The 19896-nt window shown below is 47.0% G+C and overlaps 1 protein-coding gene across 1 annotated transcript; it reads left to right on the forward strand.

Moving 5' to 3' along the window:
• Nucleotides 1-1256: 1256 nt before the first annotated feature.
• Nucleotides 1257-2180, forward strand: LOC147097986 (transcriptional and immune response regulator-like). Its single transcript, XM_085971182.1, has one exon. It carries the CDS (start codon nt 1381-1383, stop codon nt 1684-1686), a length of 306 nt encoding a protein of 101 aa, XP_085827308.1. The 5' UTR covers nt 1257-1380; the 3' UTR covers nt 1687-2180.
• The last annotated feature ends 17716 nt before the right edge of the window (nt 2181-19896 follow it).

Raw genomic sequence — 19896 nt, forward strand, 5'->3', positions numbered from 1 at the left:
GAATGACATATGAGGAGAGATTGGGTCGATTGGGCTTGTACTCGCTGGAGTTTAGAAGAATGAGAGGGGATCTCATCGAAACTTATAAAATTCTGACAGGACTGGACAGACTAGATGCAGGAAGGATGTTCCCGATGGTCGGGAGTCCAGAACCAGGGGTCACAGTCTAATGATAAAGGGTAAGCCATTTAGGACAGAAGTGAGGAGGAATTTCTTCACCCAGAGAGTGGTGAACCTGTGGAATTCTCTACCACAGAAGGCAGTAGAGGACAATTTATTAAATATATTCAAGAAGGAGTTGGATATATTTCTTAAGGCTAAAGGGATCAAGGGATATGGGGAGAAAGCAGGGACAGGGTACTGCATTTGGATGATCAGCCATGATCACATTGAATGGCAGAGCAGGCTCGAGGGGCCGAATGGCCTACTCCTGCTCCTATCTTCTATGTCTATGTTTCAAAGATGAGCTGCTGTTCCTCGAGCTTATGTTGAGCTTCATGACATAACTACTAGTTTTCACATTTTAAAAATTGTTCAAGCTTGCTGCCTGCCCATTTGTAGTCGGATTGTTTATACTGCACAGGGCGCTTCCAAAGGAAGCAGAAACCTACAGAAAGGAATAAGAAAGAGGAATTTTAGCCAAACACAGAGATACAGAGATGGCACTTAAAGTGAGAGCCATACCAGAGAGAGAAAGGAGTAAGAGAGGGAGGCAAAAATCAGAGCCTGAGTGGAGCAGACTGACATTTTTATTGTTCTATCCAAATTCACGAGTAATGCCACGGGAATGACTTGTGTAGCTATATTACAGAGAGTGTGGATAAAATCGTGTGGAGGCCAGTTCGCTGGGGGTTAATTATTCACTGAGTCTGTTTCGGAAACTTGATTCTGTTTTCAGCTCTAACAGAAATGTTATTTTAACTTTGCGCTACGCAATTATTCCTTGTAGCGAATGTGCAACGGGCACATTGAAATAAAAACAATCTCGCTGAAAGTATCTGCAAACTCCGACACTCGGCAAAACTCAGGTTCTGTTTCAACCCATCAACAAATTCTTTGCTGCGAATTATGAAAATAATCTCCAATGTGGGTTCTGCATCCGTCGCGGAGTTTGAAAAGTCTAAATTTAGTTGCTGGACACATATTTGTAGGGACAGGGAGGGCAGGGGATCTTACCGGCGCCAGGAGCGGATGAAGTCATTCCTCTAGTCTCCTCTGGGGTCACGCTTGTTGTCTCGGATCGCCTATAAATACCAGGATCTGATCGACTGAGGATTAGAGTCAGCGCAGACTTGGAGCGACTTATTGGAGACTTGCAGCTCTGACCTGCTGTTAAAAGTCGGTGCAAACTAGCGGAGGAGATCTCCATCCAACAGCAACATGTCCACGACCCCGGAGCCCGAGTCCTACTCGCACCGAGTCAGCCCTTTGGTCTACGGGCAACGCTTCGACACCGACCTCCGCAAGAAAGCGACGCCCAACATCTTCGAGGCGGTGAACCAGGCGGCTCTCCAGCGGCTGTTCGAGCGGTCTGGCGACAAGAAGGCAGAGGAGAGGGCGAGGATCATCTCCGCCAACCAGGGCAGCGAGGAGACCACTCGAGCCTTGGTGGCCCTCAAACTCAGGAAGAAAATGAAGCTCATGCAGCTCTTTCGCATTGGCAGGAAGTCCATGAAGGTCAGCTGAACTTCCAGAGAGAGAGAAAAGGAACCAGAACTTCCAATTTCTAACCCAAAGGACGTCCCAAAGACCATGAAGCACTTTCCGAAGGAGTCGTCAGTCACTGTTGTAATGTGCGGCTGCACGAAGAAGAACTATTGAAAAGTTCTGATCGCTCAGTTGGTGTAAGGGGTTCGGAATGATGGACATTTGTTTTAAAATGCGAAAACTTGCGAATTGCATCAGAAAGGTGCGTGAATTCCCTGACGTGCACTCCGAAAGCCCGGCCAAGGGCTGATTCACAGGAGCCCAAACATGCGGCGGGCATGTTCAAATCAGAAGGACAAAACTTGCAGCTCCGAGGCAGGAGGAAGGGGCTGGTCGATGACTCGGTAACTTTTAAAGGACTCTTGGAGGAACAGTGTACATTTATTGTGGAGCTATGCTACGGCTGTTCCAAAGCGATTTTTTTTGTGAACGATGCTGTGATTTTTACAATTTTAATAAATGTTGAAAACATATTTATGTGTAGTTGTTTCTAAAGTCACTTTATTGTGATTGCCGTTTGCACCCATTGCACTTTTTTAAAAAAATACCAAGACGGCCTCTAATTTGACAAGGACACAAAATAAGTTGGCAGCAAAGTGAGTTATGCAGAAGATCTTGTCTGAATTTCCGAGTTTTTTTTAATGATTATATGGCCACAAACTAACTTGAGGCGCCTTAAAAAGGGGAGACTTTCAGAATATCTCAGCAAACTATCACTAAAACCGAATCCAATTCCATTCAAGTGCGTTATCCCTTTGAGAGGGTGGCAAAAATATTCCCGAAATTTGCAAAAGGCAATGGTATTTTCATTTTTTGGTTCATAATGGCTGGCCGGTGATAAAAGTTCAGGAGTGACATTATATGAAAATGTATTATGACCGTTTTCATATAATAGCAGAAACTTGTAGATGACAAAATAGCCGTCCTTCCAATGAAGAACCGAATGAAAAACTCAGGGCAGTTCCAATGAAACCAATATTTTGGCGTAAAGTGCTTTTCAGGAGGACTTACTCAGAGAATTAATTTCAGCAACTTCAGGGCATTATTTGACTTGCTCCTGATCTTCACTGTGCCTCTGCCCTGAAAACTATTGCAGGACATGACAGGTACGAGTGTTGTCGAGGTATGAAACGCACTGTCCTCAAACCTCTTCATGGCAAATTGTCATTCAAATATAAATTACTATTTAAAAAATAAATCAAAATCAAGCGTCCTATCACACCCACCCAGAGCTACTTTATGCTGAACCTTGAATTACATTTTATGTTTGAATGAAGCATGCTTCGTTCCTTTGTTGGGGAATCGACATATTTTCAAGCACTTTCAAAGTCTCTGTACTGATTGTTGTTAAACGAAGCTTGAACATCGGTTTAGTCCACTGGAGTTGGTATCTAGGAGTGATGACGATCCCAACTCAAATCAGTGCCAACAGCGCCTGTTCTCTCCCAATGTTACAAAAAGAAAGACTTGCATCTATATTGCGCCTTTCACACCGGACGTCCCAAAGCGCTTTATGGTAATTTTGGAGTGTTGTAATGTGGGAAACGCGGCAGCAAATATGCTGACAGTAAGCTCCCACCAACAGCAATGTGATAATGACCAGATAATCTGTTTTGTTATGTTGATTGAGGGATAAATATTGTCCAGGGCACCGAGGATATCTCCCCCTGCTCTTCTTCGAAATAATGCCATGGGATCTTTTACATCCACCTGAGAGAGCAGACTGGGCCTTGGTTTAATGTCTCACCTGAAAGACGGCATGCTCCAACAGTGCAGCACTCCCTTAGCACTGCACTGGAGTGTCAGCCTAGAATTATGTGCTCAAGTCCCTTGGAGTGGAACTTGAACCCACAACCTTCATGGTTCAGAGGGCGAGTGTGTTACCCACTGAGCCACAGCTGAGACTGGGGATTCAATATTAGTTATTTATATAGATAAAGGGATTCATAGAAACATAGAAGATAGGAGCAGGAGTAGGCCATTCGGCCCCTCGAGCCTGCTCCGCCATTCAATGAGATCATGGCTGATCATCCAAATTCAGTACCCTGGGCCTTCTCCCCATATCCCTTGATCCCTTCAATATTAGTTTCTGAAGACCCAGACTGTGGGATGGGTCCCTTGGACACTGTGTAAAGTCCAAGACATGAGTTCAGACCTTCCTGTCTTTACCGAGGCCAGAAGTAATGCCGTTCCTCAAGTCAGCTCCTGGTGTTTTTCAAGTGTTAGCTGTGGCTCCATGGTAGCACCCTTGCCTCTGAGTCATGAAGGTAGTGGGTTCAAATCCCACTCCACGAGACTTGAGCACATAAAATCTCGGCTGTCTCTCCAGTGCTGTACTGTCTTGGATGAGACCTTAAACCGAGGCCCTGTCTGCTCTCTCAGGTGGCCATTAAAGATCCCATGGCACCTTTCGAAGAAGAGCAGGGGAGTTATCCTCGGTGTCCTGGCCAATATTTATCCCTCAATGCACATAACAAAAACAGGTTATCTGGTCATTATCACATTGCTGTTTGTGGGATCTTGCTGTGTGCAAATTGGCTGCTGCGTTTCCCACATTACAACAGTGACTAACTACACTTCAATAAAAAGTACTTATACAACAGTAAAATACTGTGGATGCTGGAAACACTCAGCAGGTCAGGCAGCATCGAGGAGAGAGAAACGGTCAACGTTTCGAGTCGGGGACCCTTCGTCAGAACTGGAAAAGGTTGGAGAAGAGAGATTTTTAAGCAGGGGCAGGGAGGAGGGGAGGAAAGAACAAAGGGAAGGTCTGTGATAGGGTGGAAGGCAGGAGAGATTGACTGACAAAAGGAACGATGGTGCGAGGCAAAAGGAGAGGTAATGGGACAAGTTAAGAAACAAAAGATGACTCTAGATGAGGTGTGAATGATGATGGCAGCATTATCACCTTTTGCCTTGCACCGTCATCCCTTTTGTTCAGCAGAGTAAGAGGCCACAAGAGCAAAGTTCAAAGCACAGCCGAATTCTACTTCGTTCGATTGGTTAGAATGCATAGAAAGTGTCACTTGTAAGACAGGTTTTGTATTAATTGCAAGAAAATTGGGATTTTGCTAAAAGTTATAAAAACTTGCATATGTTTCATGCACAGACTGGTAGTTTAACAGATTCATCCCCACACAGAATGCTCCTGCATAGTGTGAGGGCAATTAGGGATGGGCAATAACTGAAATGGACTGAAATGAGGAGGAATTTCTTCACCCAGAGAGTGGTGAACCTGTGGAATTCTCTGCCACAGAGGGCGGTGGAGGCCAGTTCATTAAATATATTCAAGAAGGAGTTGGATATATTTCTTAAGGCTAAAGGGATCAAGGGATATGGGGAGAAGGCAGGGACAGGGTACTGAGTTTGGATGATCAGCCATGATCTCATTGAATGGTGGAGCAGGCTCGAGGGGCCGAATGGCCTACTCCTGCCCCTATGTTTCTATGTGTTTCTATAAATGCTGGCCTTGCCAGCGATGCCCACGTCCCATAAACGAATAAATAAAACCCACAATGATAGCAGTGGATTCCGCCAGCCAATATATTATTTAAATAGCATTTAATTAGATAAACATTTTAAACTGCACTTGACTGTCCCATGCCTCACGCAGACAGATATGCTCTCTGGGATTTCATAACGCTTTTTGTTGGAGGCATACCACAGTCATTTGTAACTGGCCAATTCAAATTTAGAAACAATCAGAGCACAAGACACAATTTTCATGCTCAAAATTTCAGCTATAAAGCATTGTTAAATCTGTTACCATAAGCAGAGGCATAAGGATTAGACTAACTTCCTGCAACTAGTTTTTCAAGGTTCCAGATTGATGCCACATGGGAATGTTGTACTTCACAGCTGTACTAAGTGGTTATTCTGGTCGTCAGAATGGTGATAGCTCAAATAGGTGTCAAACAGACATTTCAAACCCTAGGATGAGTTCAGTTTGGACACAATAATTGGGCGTCTGTGGAGAATTTTGCTGAAATCTGTAGTTTGTTGGTGAAATCTTCAGAGTATTGTGACATGTTTTCAATGAAATCCATTCACTATGTTGTCCATAATAATAAGCACAGAAGGAATGGACTGGGGAGCATTCTAGGTTGGGTTTCAGTGGGAACCGGGCTATAGCAGGAAACAACTTTCATTGATTACGAATCACTGCCTGAGGGGAGGGTGGGGAAACAAATATTTTTTATGTAAACTTGAGATTTAATAATGGTATATGGACAATTGGGGCGGCGTAAGCCATTGAATGTCGCCAACGTCATCCTGAACTGATGTACCTAATGCTGGTCTGGAAACCAGATAAAAAATTATTCAAATGATGGCTATCTCACAGTGAGTGTGTATTTAATATGCTGTTTCTATTGGTGTGCGAGCTCGAAGTGATATATGTTACGGTACATCAGAGAATCCCACCTCAAGGCAGTGCATGCTGGAAGTTATGATGACAGTATCACAATATAGTTTTTAAATATTCAGGCTTCAGTAAGGTCATTTGAATAAAGAGGGTATTTAATAGAGGTTCATTGTTGGTGAAGCAGCCAATGTGAGTGCTGTATCCAAGGTTATGGGAACACGTTGTAATTCCGTTGCTGTCATTCCACGGTCACTGATGTAAAAAGACTACTGAGAGCTTGGTTTGAGTATAAAACAAGGCTTTAATCAACTGTTTCACAACCATGAGTTTCTAGTTACATCACTAGTGCCTGGTTACAAAAACGTCCTGAGCAAGCTAGGCCCACGCCCAAGTATTTATACTCCTTGGACGGCGCCACCAGCTGGCCGCCCAGTGTTATTTCATGAGTCATTTCTCCATGAATGGTAAGATTCATGACAGTCACTACATGTATGATTTAAATATTTCCACTTGAGTAAGTGCCATGTTACAGAGTGATAAAAATGAACTTTCTGTCAGCGAGTTAGCTGTAAACGGTGTCAGTGTTCTATTCACAGCTTCTTTACAAAATGGCGTTGTGATCCAGCTGTACTTTGTTGAAGGACCATAGAGTTGGAGATAAATCTAACCCTCCCTCGAAAATTATTTTAAACACTGCTTAAAATTAGATTTGATGGTGTTATCTGAATAACATTTCTTTGTTGTGACTAACTGCAGTAACGAAACCCAAGGCACCATGAAGTGAACACAGAATTATTGAATTTGAGCTACTTAATGGTAATACATCTTTAAAAAACTGATTGAAGGAACCAAAATGGCTGAATAGTCCCCTTGAAGGAACCAAAATGGTTGAATGGTCCCCTTGAAGGAACCAAAATGGTTGAATGGTCCCCTTGAAGGAACCAAAATGGCTGAATGGTCCCCTTGAAGGAACCAAAATGGCTGAATGGTCCCCTTGAAGGAACCAAAATGGCTGAATGGTCCCCTTGAAGGAACCAAAATGGCTGAATGGTCCCCTTGAAGGAACCAAAATGGTTGAATGGTGAAGGAACCAAAATGGCTGAATGGTCCCCTTGAAGGAACCAAAATGGCTGAATGGTCCCCTTGAAGGAACCAAAATGGCTGAATGGTCCCCTTGAAGGAACCAAAATGGCTGAATGGTCCCCTTGAAGGAACCAAAATGGCTGAATGGTCCCCTTGAAGGAACCAAAATGGCTGAATGGTCCCCTTGAAGGAACCAAAATGGTTGAATGGTGAAGGAACCAAAATGGCTGAATGGTCCCCTTGAAGGAACCAAAATGGCTGCATGGTCCCCTTGAAGGAACCTAAATGGCTGAATGGTCCCACACTTTTTTTGGCGGGGGGTGGGGGGGAGTGGAGGGGGGAGGCTGAGCTCAGCTGTGCTGTTCAATTGCCAAGTCTACCTATGTAGCCAGTGCCTTTTTAACGTTTTGATTGAGGCGCTCAGAAGCCTAGTGCATTCTTGGGAAAATGAAACAAGACAGATCTCTGACCCGTCAAATTGAAATTTCCATTTACGTTCTCCGCACCATTACAGGTAGATATGTTCTCATTTCATGAGTACAGCCATAGGTCTAGAAATTCGCCTTGGGCGGTGGCACAAAGCAGGCATTATTGGATGGGCCGCCCATTATAGGCAGCGTCTGATATTCAGTTCTATTGCAGTCAATGCAACTGAATATCGGGCGCTGCGTATATCGGGCGGCCCATCCGATACTACCCGCTTTGCGCCACCGCCCGTGGCGAATTTCTAGGCCATAATATTTAATCTGTGGGGAAAAATGACTCTCAATCAGCAAAAAAAAAGTGGACATGCCACATTTCTTTATAGTGTTGCAGTACTTCCATCAGGCAAATGGCCCCAATAACATGGGTGGAAGTAATCTTTGCAGTCTTTCTGCGCGGTGAATGCGACATCATGTGTTGGCCCCCGTTAGTGTGCGTTGGTCCTCTGTGGCTCAGTCTGAAGCCGCCGAATAAATTCTGAAAAATAATATAAGTGCACGCTGCAGAATTTTTTTGTCCCGTAAGATCTCCAATGAAGCTGCAACTTGGCAAAAATAGTTCGATAAAAAACACTGGGCGGGGGGGGTGGGGGGGCGCGGGGGAGATCATAATGAAGTCCTATTGCCGAGTCACTGAGTTAATTTTTGGCCTAGGCTCATTTTCAAGCCCAGACTAGGCACTGTGCACATCAGCTAAACCAAGAGGCTCGAGTTTTGATGCAAATTGATCATCGGGCCTCCTCAGCATAATCACTCGCAGCCCCACCAGAAGCTTACCCGAGCAAATACTTCAGCTTAAGCCCACCTGCCTCGCTCCTCAGGTAAGTCTTTGGCAGAGGGGGCCCGATCGCAACTCCTTGTGGAGTTGAGGGAGCTTTTCTGCTCCTCTGGCTCCGTAAGTGAAAACTTTTTCACTACCTGTATTCTGGTTGGGGGTTGCTGAAGATTCCTGACACCTGCCCCGCACAAAGCCGGCTCATTTCTGGACGGGGTCCTTCAATGGGTGAGACGTCTAAAAAAAAAAACCAGCTCCACAAATTTAGCAGTGGGACGTAGATTGGGTGCAGGCCGTCCCACTGCTAAATTGCTCTGTTTTTGGCTGTTTTTCATCCTTAAAAATAGGCACAATGCACACCAATTTCTATCCCACTGCCTTTTATTTGTCTCTGTAACACCATTGCACTATAATGTGAGTAAGTGAATATAGTCTGACGAAGGGTCAAAGGCCTGAAACGTTAACTCTGTTTCTCTCTCCACGGATGGTGCCTGGCCTGCTGAGTGTTTCCAGTATTTTCTGTTGTTATTTCAGATTTCCAGCATCCGCAGTATTTTGCTATTGAATATTGTCTCATCGGTGACCAGATTAGGAAAGCCGATGAGGAAGACGTTTGCTGGTCTTGGGAAGGATGCTAGATTAACGTCCTCACATTTTGCTTAATTTTATGATGCTTACCTTATAATGCATGTTTAACATCACCTCATTGCAAGCTTGGTGGAGCCGCACATGGGGAATACAGAGCGCCGTGATAGCTGTTAATATACTTTATAAATGCACATACACTCCAATGTTTCAGCAGGCACTCTGCATTGTTACTATAACAATGTAATTGCTCTATAACCCATTAATTGTGAAACACTGGAATGATTCCATCAATATCGACTACCAGGTCTCAATTAAAGGGAACCACTTGGGCAGTGAGTGTTACTGATAAAATCAATTGTCCCCACTTGTTTTTATTATGGTTTTTATTTATTAGTATCAGCTGTGGCTCAGTTGGTAGCACACTTGCCTTGTCAGAAGGTTGTAGGTTCAAGCCCCACTCCAGAGACTTAAGCACATAAAGCTAGGCTGACACTACAGTGCAGTACTGAGGGAGCGCTGCACTGTTGGAGGTGCTGTCTTTTGGATGAGACGTTAAACCGAGGCCCCGTCTGCTCTCTCAGGTGGACCTAGAAGATCCCATGGCACTATTTCGAAGAAAAGCAGGGGAGTTATCCCCGGTGTCCTGGGGCCAATATTTATCCCTCAATCAACATCACTAAAACAGATGATCTGGTCATTATCACATTGCTGTTTGTGGGAGCTTGCTGTGCGCAAATTGGCTGCCGCGCGTCCCACATTACAACAGTGACTCCACTTCAAAAGTACCTCATTGGCTGTAAAGCGCTTTGAGATGTCCGGTGGTCGTGAAAGGCGCTATAGAAATGCAAGTCTTTCTTTTTTATTTATGGAGCCAGAGGAGCAGGAATGCTCCCTCAACTCCACAGGAGTTGCGATCGGCCCCTCTGAGAATTGTCCCCACTTAAGAGGATCGCAACATTATGTCGTCATATCGAGTGCCAGTGTGGTTCCACGCATGGCTGTAAACTATGGTTACAAGCAGTGGCATCTGATGAACACTGTTAAGTAAGCACAGGTAACCTGGTTTCAAGCCTTAAGAGGATTTTGGACAATTCAAGAAAATTTGAACAGGAGAAAATGTTGAACGAAAACCAATTCTGATCAAGCCTATATGCTGAACATTAACATTTGTCAACACAGGAACAATAAAATATTTGTTGTCACAACTAACCAGCTACAGGTACACTATCCCTTATCCGAAAGCCTTGGGACCAGCTGAGTTTCGGTTTTCGGATTTCAGAAGGTATTATTATAAGACTGGGAAATTTGTATTTAATATAAATTTTAAAAGTTCAGGCTACCTCTTGCGACTGTTCCCTGTCTCATTCCCCTTCCTGCTCCTCTGGAAAGCTGGATATCGGCTGACTCCTACTAGGCTGGCCCGCAAATCAGGTCGGGTGGGTGGGGAGAAAAGAATATCGGACGGGCCGCGGTTCAGGTCGGGGTGGTCGGGGTCGGAGTTGGGGGGGTCGGGGTCGGGGGGGGGTCTGGTGGGGTCCGGTGGGGGTCTGGTGGGGGTCCGGGGTCGGTGGGGGGTCGGGGGAGGTCCGGGGGGGGGTCGAGGTCGTGGGGGGTCCGGGGGTGGGGTGTCAGGGGGGAGAAAAGAATATCAGACGGGCCGCGGTTCGGGTCGGGTCGGGAGAAAAGAATGTCGGACGGGCCGCGGTTCGGGTCGGGAGAAAAGAATATCGGACGGGTCGGGGGTCAGGTCAGGTCGGGTCGGGTCGGGTCGGGGGGGGGGAGAAAAGAATATCGGACGGGCCATGGGTCGGGTCGGGTCGGGGGGGAGAAAAGAATATCGGACGGGCTGCTGCAGCTATCGGACCGGCCGCTGTATTGTTGGGTTCACTCTCCCGGTACCTCCTTCACACTGCCCAACTCGGCCTGCAATCTCCTACCCAGGATGGAACTCTGTGACCCTCTGCCCTGTTCAGCGTAAGTCGTGCGCCACTCTGGTCATGTCGTGCGCACGACTTACGCTGAACGAAAAAACTTTCGGTTTTTAGAGGTTTTCGGTTTCAGGTTTCTACCTGTAGTTTACCATTTTGCAGATGCTCTGACTGCAAACTTTCAAACCCTCTGAGGGAGGCCTGATTGACATTGAAAAAGAAAAAGAAAGACTTGCATTTCTATAGCGCCTTTCACGGCCACCGGACGACCCAAAGCGCTTTGCAGCCAATGAAGTACTTTTTGAAAGTGTAGTCACTGTTGTAATGGAGGAAATGCGGTAGCCAATTCGCGCACAGCAAGCTCCCACAAACAGCAATGTGATAATGACCAGATCATCTGATTTTAGTGATGTTGATTGAGGGATAAAAATTGGCCGGGACACCGGGGAGAACTCCCCTGCTCTTCTTTAAAATAGAGCCAGGGGAGCTTTTACGTCCACCTGAGAGGGCAGACAGGGCCTCGGCTTAGCATCTCATCCAAAAGACGGCACCTCCGACAGTGCAGCACTCCCTCAGCACTGCACTGAAGCGTCAGCCTGGATTTATGTGCTCAAGTCTCTGGAGTGGGACTTGAACCCACAAGCTTCTGACTCAGAGGTGAGAGTGCTTCCCACTGAATTGTTAAAATGATGTATGTGCAGGGCAAACATTGATTGTACCATTGCACTTGGTATTGCTCCTGAACTGCTTGATTAATGGACAGTGTTTTGTTAATAGATTTTAACTTCAAACTCTTATGGCTGAGCATTCAATTCTCAATGGACCTGCATTTATCAAATCCTCCTGAAGGTGGCGTCCTAGGTTGATCAAAAGACATTTGGAGGGCGATGCACAAAAAAGTACTTGAAATGACTGTAGTGTAAAACATTTATCAGATACTTGAATATTTTTGCTGACTGCTGAGTATCATTTTCAGAATTTGTGACCATTGTAATGATAAACTGAACGGTACCTGCAACTGTAATTCTATCTTGTGTCCCTTGAGTTACCAGTTTAATTATGCAGGTACTTTCTCCTTCAAACCATATGTAAAGAGAGACTTGCATTTCTATAGCGCCTTTCACAACCTCAGGATGTCCCAAAGCGTTTTACAGCCAATGAAGTACTTTTTGAAGTGTGGTCACTGTTGGAATGGAGGAAGCACAGCAGCCAATTTGTGCACAGCAAGCTCCCACAAATAGCAATGTGATAATCAGTGGATAATCAGTTTTTGTTATGTTGATTGAGGAATAAATATTTATCAGGACACTGGGGAGAACACCCCCTGCTCTTCTTTGAAATAGTGCCGTGGGATTTTTATCCACCTGGGCAGAGCAGACGGGGCCTCGGTTTAACGTCTCATCTGAAAGGCAGCCCCTCTGACGGTGCTGCACTCCCTCAGCACTGCACTGGGAGTGTCAGCCTAGATTTTTGTGTTCAAGTCTCTGGAGTGGGACTTGAACCCACAACCTTCAGTGAACTCAGAAGGCAAGGGTGCTACCCACTGAGCCACTGGCTGACGCCTTTAATGAATAAGTATTCAACTTTTCACTGAAGCACACCCTGTTTAATGTGTACAACTGTTCATGCCGCTTCAATGTCTTTGTTTTATCATGAGGAGGGAGGCGTGAGTGTCCGTGACGCTTGCTGGGGACATCTGCCCGTCCTAAATTCTTTAAACACGCAGAAAGCCATTCAAAAGAGTTTGTGCTACGTAAGCGTTCTGGAGTGTGCACTTCACCCCAGCAGCCAAGTGTTTTCCTCGTCATGCAATTCTAGGCAAGTAAGCCTGTCTGAACGCTTAATAATTCAACAATCACACCCTTTTAAAAGTTTACCATCAACATTGCTATAAAACTGGCATGGAATCAGATAATTCACTTCACAATAATCTCTGATGAAGCCTTCGCTCAGTGTCGAGAAAGACATTTCCCGTAATGGGAGCATTTGTTTTCTCCCCCTATGGAGCACAAGTCATTGTGACCCTCCCTGTGAAACTCAATGTCCTCCGCACTGCGAAGAAACACAGGCATCTTCAGAAAATGCTTGACAGGCAAATATTACACATCTTGGCTGCCATGCTGAGGTATGCAGAGGTGTTTAATCAATTAGATGCCGTGAAGACTGTTGTAGCAAAATATTTCTAATGGCATTGCAGATCATAGGGCAGATTTTCCTCTTGTTGCATTATTCCTGCATTGTAACAGTGACTTCACTTCAATAGTCATTGCAAAGCGCTTTGGGATGTCCTGAGGTTGTGAAAGGCGTTTTATGAATGCAAGTCTTTCTTTTTTGGCATTAAGGTGTAAAGGACCACCTGGATGGAGCACATCAATTACATTTGGATAGGGAGGACTACCTGCTCCTAACCGAGCCTGCCCAATTTTCAACCTATTCATTCCACCCACGCAATCCTTTATGCCCAGGTGTAATAAGAGGATAACCTGACCTCGCACCTTTATACCCAAGTTTCAGAGTATTTATGTAATTTGAGTTTTTACAACATCACACTCACTTTTTGAAAACGATTTATTATTCCTCTGCCACCTTCTCTTGGTCTTCCTATGCCACGCACTGCCCCAGACCAGGCTGTTCGGAGTCCAGGCTGACTCTCCACCTGATTTTCCCGGTATGGCAGCACTTGGCCTTTGTTCAGAGCCTGTCTGTTAGGGGGGCGATCTGTGATCTAACTCCTCGAGTGGACAACGAAAGATCCCAACTGTTAAGAACCGCTCCAATTCTTTGAAAATGCCTTTGAAAAGTGGGCAGGATTTTCTCAACGGGGAGCTTTTGGAGGCGGGACTCCCACTTGTCGGGTTTCAGTCCCGCCTCCATCAACTGCTGGCCAACCCGCGCTATTTTCCCTTGATTGACCTGGTTAAGGCCGCCCAGCAGGTTTAGCAGGCCGATTAAGGGAAAGTCGGTTACAGGTGACGTTTCATCTGTCAAGAGCTTTTGACAGATGAAACGTCAGCGTTTGACGGCTCTGTGAAGCTGTCAACCACTGACAATCTGTCCTCTAAGTTGAGTCCTTCCAACAGGCAGTTAAGTGGCTGTAATCCCCTTCCCGTCACAAGGAGACGGGACCCGGCGCGGGTCGGGTACCCGCCTCCTGGGAAGATGGCACAGGGCCGGGTAGGGGTGGGATGGGCACCCACTCCCAGATTCTGCCATTTTCCCAGCAGTCCCACCTCCAATCCCACCTCCCCAGGGCTGGCAAAATCACCTCCACTGACAGGGCCTCCTCTTTCTTTTTGAATTCCTTAGCCCTGTGGGAGCTGATTTCAAGGTGTCAGCCGTGGCTCAGTGGGCGGCACCCTTGTCATCTAGGTCTGAAGGTTGTGGGTTCAGATCCCACCCCAGAGACATGAGCACACAAAAAAATCTAGGCTGATATTCCAGTGCAGTGCTGAGGGAGTGCTGCACTGTCGGTGGTGTCACCTTTTGGATGAGATGTTAAACCGAGGCCCCGTCTGCTCTCTTAGGTGGATGTAAAAGATCCCGCGGCACTATTCCGAAGAAGAGCAGCGGAGTTCTCCCTGGTTTCTTAGTCAATATTTATCCTTAATCAACATCACTAAAAACAGATTACCTGGTCATTATCATATTTCTGTTTGTGGGAGCTTGCTGTGCGCCAATTGACTGCTGCGTTTCCTACATTACAACAGTGACTACACTTCAAAAAGTACTTCATTGGCTGTAAAGTGCTTTGGGACGTCCGGTGGTCGTGAAAGGCGTCATATAAATGCAAGTCTTTCTGTCTGTTAGTGTTAGGAAATCAGTTTGCGGGCAATGGCTGTGATGTGTTTGTTGTGTCACTCTGAGTTAATCATTTCAACAACAAAAATGTTACAAATGCAGAAAGAATCTTCCACTTCGGGTGCAGCTATACTGTCTGTTTGGCAAAATGGTTTCAGCTGCGCGAATGGGAGCATAACTGAAGAGCTGGACCACTATGATGATTTTGAAAGCACAGTAAAGCCAAGCACTGTGAGACCATCTCAGGAGGTATTCGCACTGTTTGAAGCTTCATTGGGTGTCATAGGATTCCAGCTCAGTGCGAAGCTGCCCTTTAAGGGTACGTCCACATACCACCTTAGCATTAATGTGAAGCGGTTCCCACTTCCCACTATAGATGGTGTGTAAACAGGGCCAATTGAAGATGGACTGCAGAACCAACTATGGAACCCACAGCATTTGTTGGTTTCAGGCCCATCTGCTGAGCTCAGACTGCACAGTTTGGGCCTCAAACTGCATATTTGAGCAGGGAAGAAAAATGTCATGAAATATAAGCATTTCCCAATTGCTTGTCACTCCTCGGGGACAATATTAAATATATTTTTAATCGCTCCAAGGTTAACTAACCATTTTTGTGTGCGAGTGTCAAGATATCCTCAGGAGTCTATTAAAAAAAGACTTGCATTTATATAGTGCCTTTCACAACCTCAGGAGGTCCCAAAGCACTTTACAGCTAATGAAGTACTTTTGAAATGTAGTCACCGTTGCAATGTAGAAAAGGTGGCAGCCAATTTGCGCACAGCAAGCTCCCACAAACAGCAAGGTGATAATGACCAGATAATCTGTTTTAGTGATGTTGATTGAGGGATAAATATGCCGTGGGATCATTTACGTCCACCTGAGAGAGCAGACGGGGCCTCAGTTTAACATCTCATCCAAAAGACAGCACCTCTGACAGTGCAGCACTCCCTCACTGGAGTGTCAGCCTAGATTTTTGTGCTATAGTTTCTGGAGTAGGGACTTGAACTCACAACCATTCTGACACAGAGGTGGGTGTGCTACCAACTGAGCCATGGCTGGCCCCATTGTAAAGCCCTGAAAAGGTGAGCAGGACATTCCACAAGATCTTAGAGGTCATGTTGGAGTTTTTTTTTACAGTTTTCATTTGAAGATCTGATCAAATCTTGTGGGATTTTCTATTCAATATCTCAGTATCATTTTCATAATTGCTACTGAATGCCAACCTGGAAACCGAGGATAATTGTAGGAAATCTGTGTTGATAATCTTCAAAGCACAGATCAAGTTACTAAAAACATTAAAAAGAAATTTATATAGCATTACCCAAAGGAAAATTTACATTAAACTGATATGAGAGTGATTTGGAGACGATTTAAATGATAATCCAAAGATAAGTCCCGGTAGAAATTGTTTCATCTGTTTCATAATTTGAGCTGATCCCTTTTGCATGAAACTTTTAAATAATGTTTCTGTCTCCTTTCAATTAGAAATGAGTCCCCTGGCATTGCTCTCCTCTTTAAACTGTCTGTCACAAAAAGTGCTGGTATACTTTGCTACTTTCTAAATCACTGTTTAATGCTATTCACTGGAATGCTGTCTAATACATCACACTTCCACTGTAATGTTTTTGCTACATTATTTATATCCCCATCATAATACTCTCAAATATATCATATCCATCATTATAAAACTCTCTGATGTAACAAGTGATTTCTCAAATATCACACCAGTTTCTACAAACTTTTGATATACCGCAGCCCTCACTATAAACAAGCCTTGTTTGTGCCTCCCTCATTAACCAAAGAGTGACTTAAAAACCCCATCTCTGCACCATTGCAGGAGTGCTCCTCCCAGGCTCCCCCCCTCCCCAAGGAGTCCTTGGGCCTCCCATGCCCCGCTCCCCCTGATCGTGCACCGCGAGGGAATCTCCAGCCCTCCCTGAGCACGCGCCACGATTACCGTGGAAACCCCTTCTCCCACTGACTGCCGGGGACCGTTCCCACGAATCACAGCGACATGCATTTACACAGGCCGGGGTTTTACCGGGCCTATGACGACGTACGCACAGGTACGTTGTCGTAAGTGCTGCGAATGGCCCCGCGGGTTCCCGGCTTCCGCATGAGATGCGCACGCGCGTAAAACCCGGAACTTGCGATCTGTCACGGTTCGCCTCGACAGATCCACCGCATCTGCTGTAAATTCACGTTCGCTGGTGCAGAGTTGGCCACGGCCCAGCGAATACCCACAAAACTCTTATGGCTGGTAAAAGTAGGCGTAAGGCCTTCCTTTACCAGCGTAAGGGTTAAAATAAATGTTAAAATATTTTTTTTTAAATGATTTAAACATGAACTTACATTGAAAATTAATTTAGGTAAATTTTGGCCAGGTTAAATTTATTTTTCAAAAAATTACATTTTCATTTTAAATGTTTAATTAAAGGGTATTTTAATTAATTTCAACCTGCGATCATTTATTTTTATTTCAGTGGTGTGAAATTTTATTTATTAGGTGATCTTTAATATGCTTATATGGATTCTGTACGTAAATGGACTCCCCATAAATATAATGGGAATCCCCCTTTGTGATTTGTTGGTCTGGCCCACTTGATCCCAGGAATGCTTGCGAACCGCATGCGCCCCTGGGATGTGGCCCTGGGATGTGGGCCTTTACACCTGCAGGCCCAAGACTGCAAGGCCTAGAAATTCAGTTGCCTTAGCGCCGCTTTTGAGGCGCTAGAGGGACTAGCGCCAGAGTTATGGCCAGTTTAAAAATTCCCTGGGGCCCTAAATCAGCGTTGCACCGGTAGCGCTGCGCCGGCACCGATGACGTCATCGGTGTGCGCAGCGTCCCGGTTGCCGTGGTAACCTGCCCGAACTCCGAAATTGAGTTGCGGCCGCCTCGCCCGTGGCAGCCGCAAGCAACGTTCTGTCAGAGGTGCCTTACTCCAGTTTGCGCCGGCGCATTAAAGGCCCCGCGGCGGCCGGCCACATTCCCGCCGGCCGCCTGCCCGCAGCTCCCTCCCCGGACTTCTCCCCCCCCCCCCCCGGAACAGATGCAAGCCCGGCACTTGTCCGAGGTGCCGGGCTCATTTTTAAGCTGATTTGCGCGGGCCGCGGCCGGGTGCAGGCAGCTCCTCCTTAACGGGAGGAGGAGGCCTGCACGTCCCCAGCCTGCCGCACCGCATCGGGTGCCGCAGCGCCGGAACAGCGCCGCAATGGGGCAGGTAACGCCCATTGGGAGGCGCTGAAACCCTCCAGTAGCGCCGGCAGCCGTTTGGGCGCGGCGCTACTGAATTTTTGGCACGCGCAGGGGGACTTAGCGCCGGCACTAACTTCCGGCGCTAAAGCCCTGGCTGCGCCAAAACTCAATTTCTAGGCCGTCAGAAGCTCCGGAGACACAAGGTAAGTATGTTGTTTTCTTTCGGTTCGGAGGTGTACGGGGGTGGCAAGCCTCCGACCGCAATTTCCAAGCCATTGTGAAAAATGTTCCAAAGCACTTTGCAGAAGTGTAATCAAAAAATTGATAATGAATCAAAGAGGGAGATCCTGGGAGGGGTTGTTGGTCAACGAGCTGGGTTTTAAGGAGGGGAGGGAGGTGGTGAAGTGGAGGGGTTTAAGGAGGGAATACCACAGTCTGGGGCCTAGGCAGCTGAAGGCATGGCCACATGTGGTGAGGTGAAGTGGGTGGGGGCTGAGGAGGCCAGAGTCTAAGGCATGGAGGCCTAGAAATTCAGTTGCGTTCGCCAGCCGTTAGCGCCATAAGAGGAGTAGATTTCGAGCGCTCGGCACTTAGCGCCCGGGCGCAGGCCGATCTGCGCCTACGCCCAACTTCAGTTGACATTTAGCGCCGGCGCAAAGTGTTTGCGCCCGCTCAGCTGCGCGTGCAGCTTATGACGTCATTTCGTCGTGCAACGCTGTTTGTGCGCCCCAAACCGGAACTTCAGTGGCGCCCGCCCAATGTGGGCGTGGCGCTGTTAAGAACTGTGAAGTGGAACGCAGCAGAGGCCCTGCGGGCCTCGGGGAGCGCTAATTAAAGGGCACTCAGACTGGACTATAAAGGCCAGCCATTTTGCTGCAATGACTTTAGTGCTTTGTATTTCTGGACAGAGACCAAGGAACAGACCTTACTGATTTGGGACAACATAGGAGAGGTATTTTTGGCTTCTGGCCAGAGCTTGGAAATTTGACTCATTGTGATTTCACTGTTTGCAAGTATATTATGGGGGCTGCATGGGGTTCCAACCCTCAGTTTCAGCATTATGTGCGAAGGGCTCGCAGACGCTGTGTGAGAGGGGCAGCCATGCCTAGACGCAGAGGGGCCATCAGGCGTCGGCAACGTAGGCCTTACCCACTCAGGGAATACCGGCAGCAGGTGTCCTATCTCACCATGACTGCCGCGCATTGTGTGAAGAGGCTGCGCTTCAGAAGGGAGGTGGTTGCAGAGATCTGCCAGCTGCTTCACAGAGATCTGCGTCCACAGCTGATGTGCAGGACGTCTCTGTCGGTGGAAGTGAAGGTCACGGTGGCTCTGAACTTTTATGCAAGCGGCTCCTTCCAAGCCGCTGCTGGGGACATAGCGAACATCTCCCAGTTCGCCGTGCGTCGCTGCATCCGGCAGGTCACCGATGCCCTTTTCGCAAGGAGACACCAATTCATCTCCTTCCCCATGACCCTAGAGAGGCAGGAGCAGCGTGCAGTCGGATTTGCCAGGATCGCCGACTTCCCCATGGTGCAGGGCGCCATTGACTGCACGCATGTGGCTATGCGGGCACCTATCGACAATGCCGAGGATTACCGCAACCGGAAGGGCTACCATTCCCTCAATGTACAGCTGGTGTGTGACCACAGGCAGCGCATCCTAGCTGTCAATGCCCGCTTTCCAGGAAGCAGCCACGATGCATTTATCCTGCGCCAGACTACTGTGGCTGACATGTTCCAGGCACAGCCTCCCCCAAGGGGATGGCTTATCGGGGACAAGGGCTACCCTTTGCGTACATGGCTCATGACCCCGCTCCGCGCGCCCAGGACCCCTGCGGAGGAGGCATACAACGAAAGCCATCAAGCCACAAGGAACATCATAGAGCAAACGATTGGCGTCCTCAAGCAACGGTTCCGCTGCCTGGATCGTTCCGGCGGATCTCTACAGTATTCGCCGGATAGAGTCTCCCAGTTCGT

This window comes from Somniosus microcephalus, chromosome 30 (assembly GCF_052327205.1).
Source record: "Somniosus microcephalus isolate GS21.2 chromosome 30, FLI_Smic_1.0, whole genome shotgun sequence".
Classification (NCBI taxonomy): domain Eukaryota; kingdom Metazoa; phylum Chordata; class Chondrichthyes; order Squaliformes; family Somniosidae; genus Somniosus; species Somniosus microcephalus.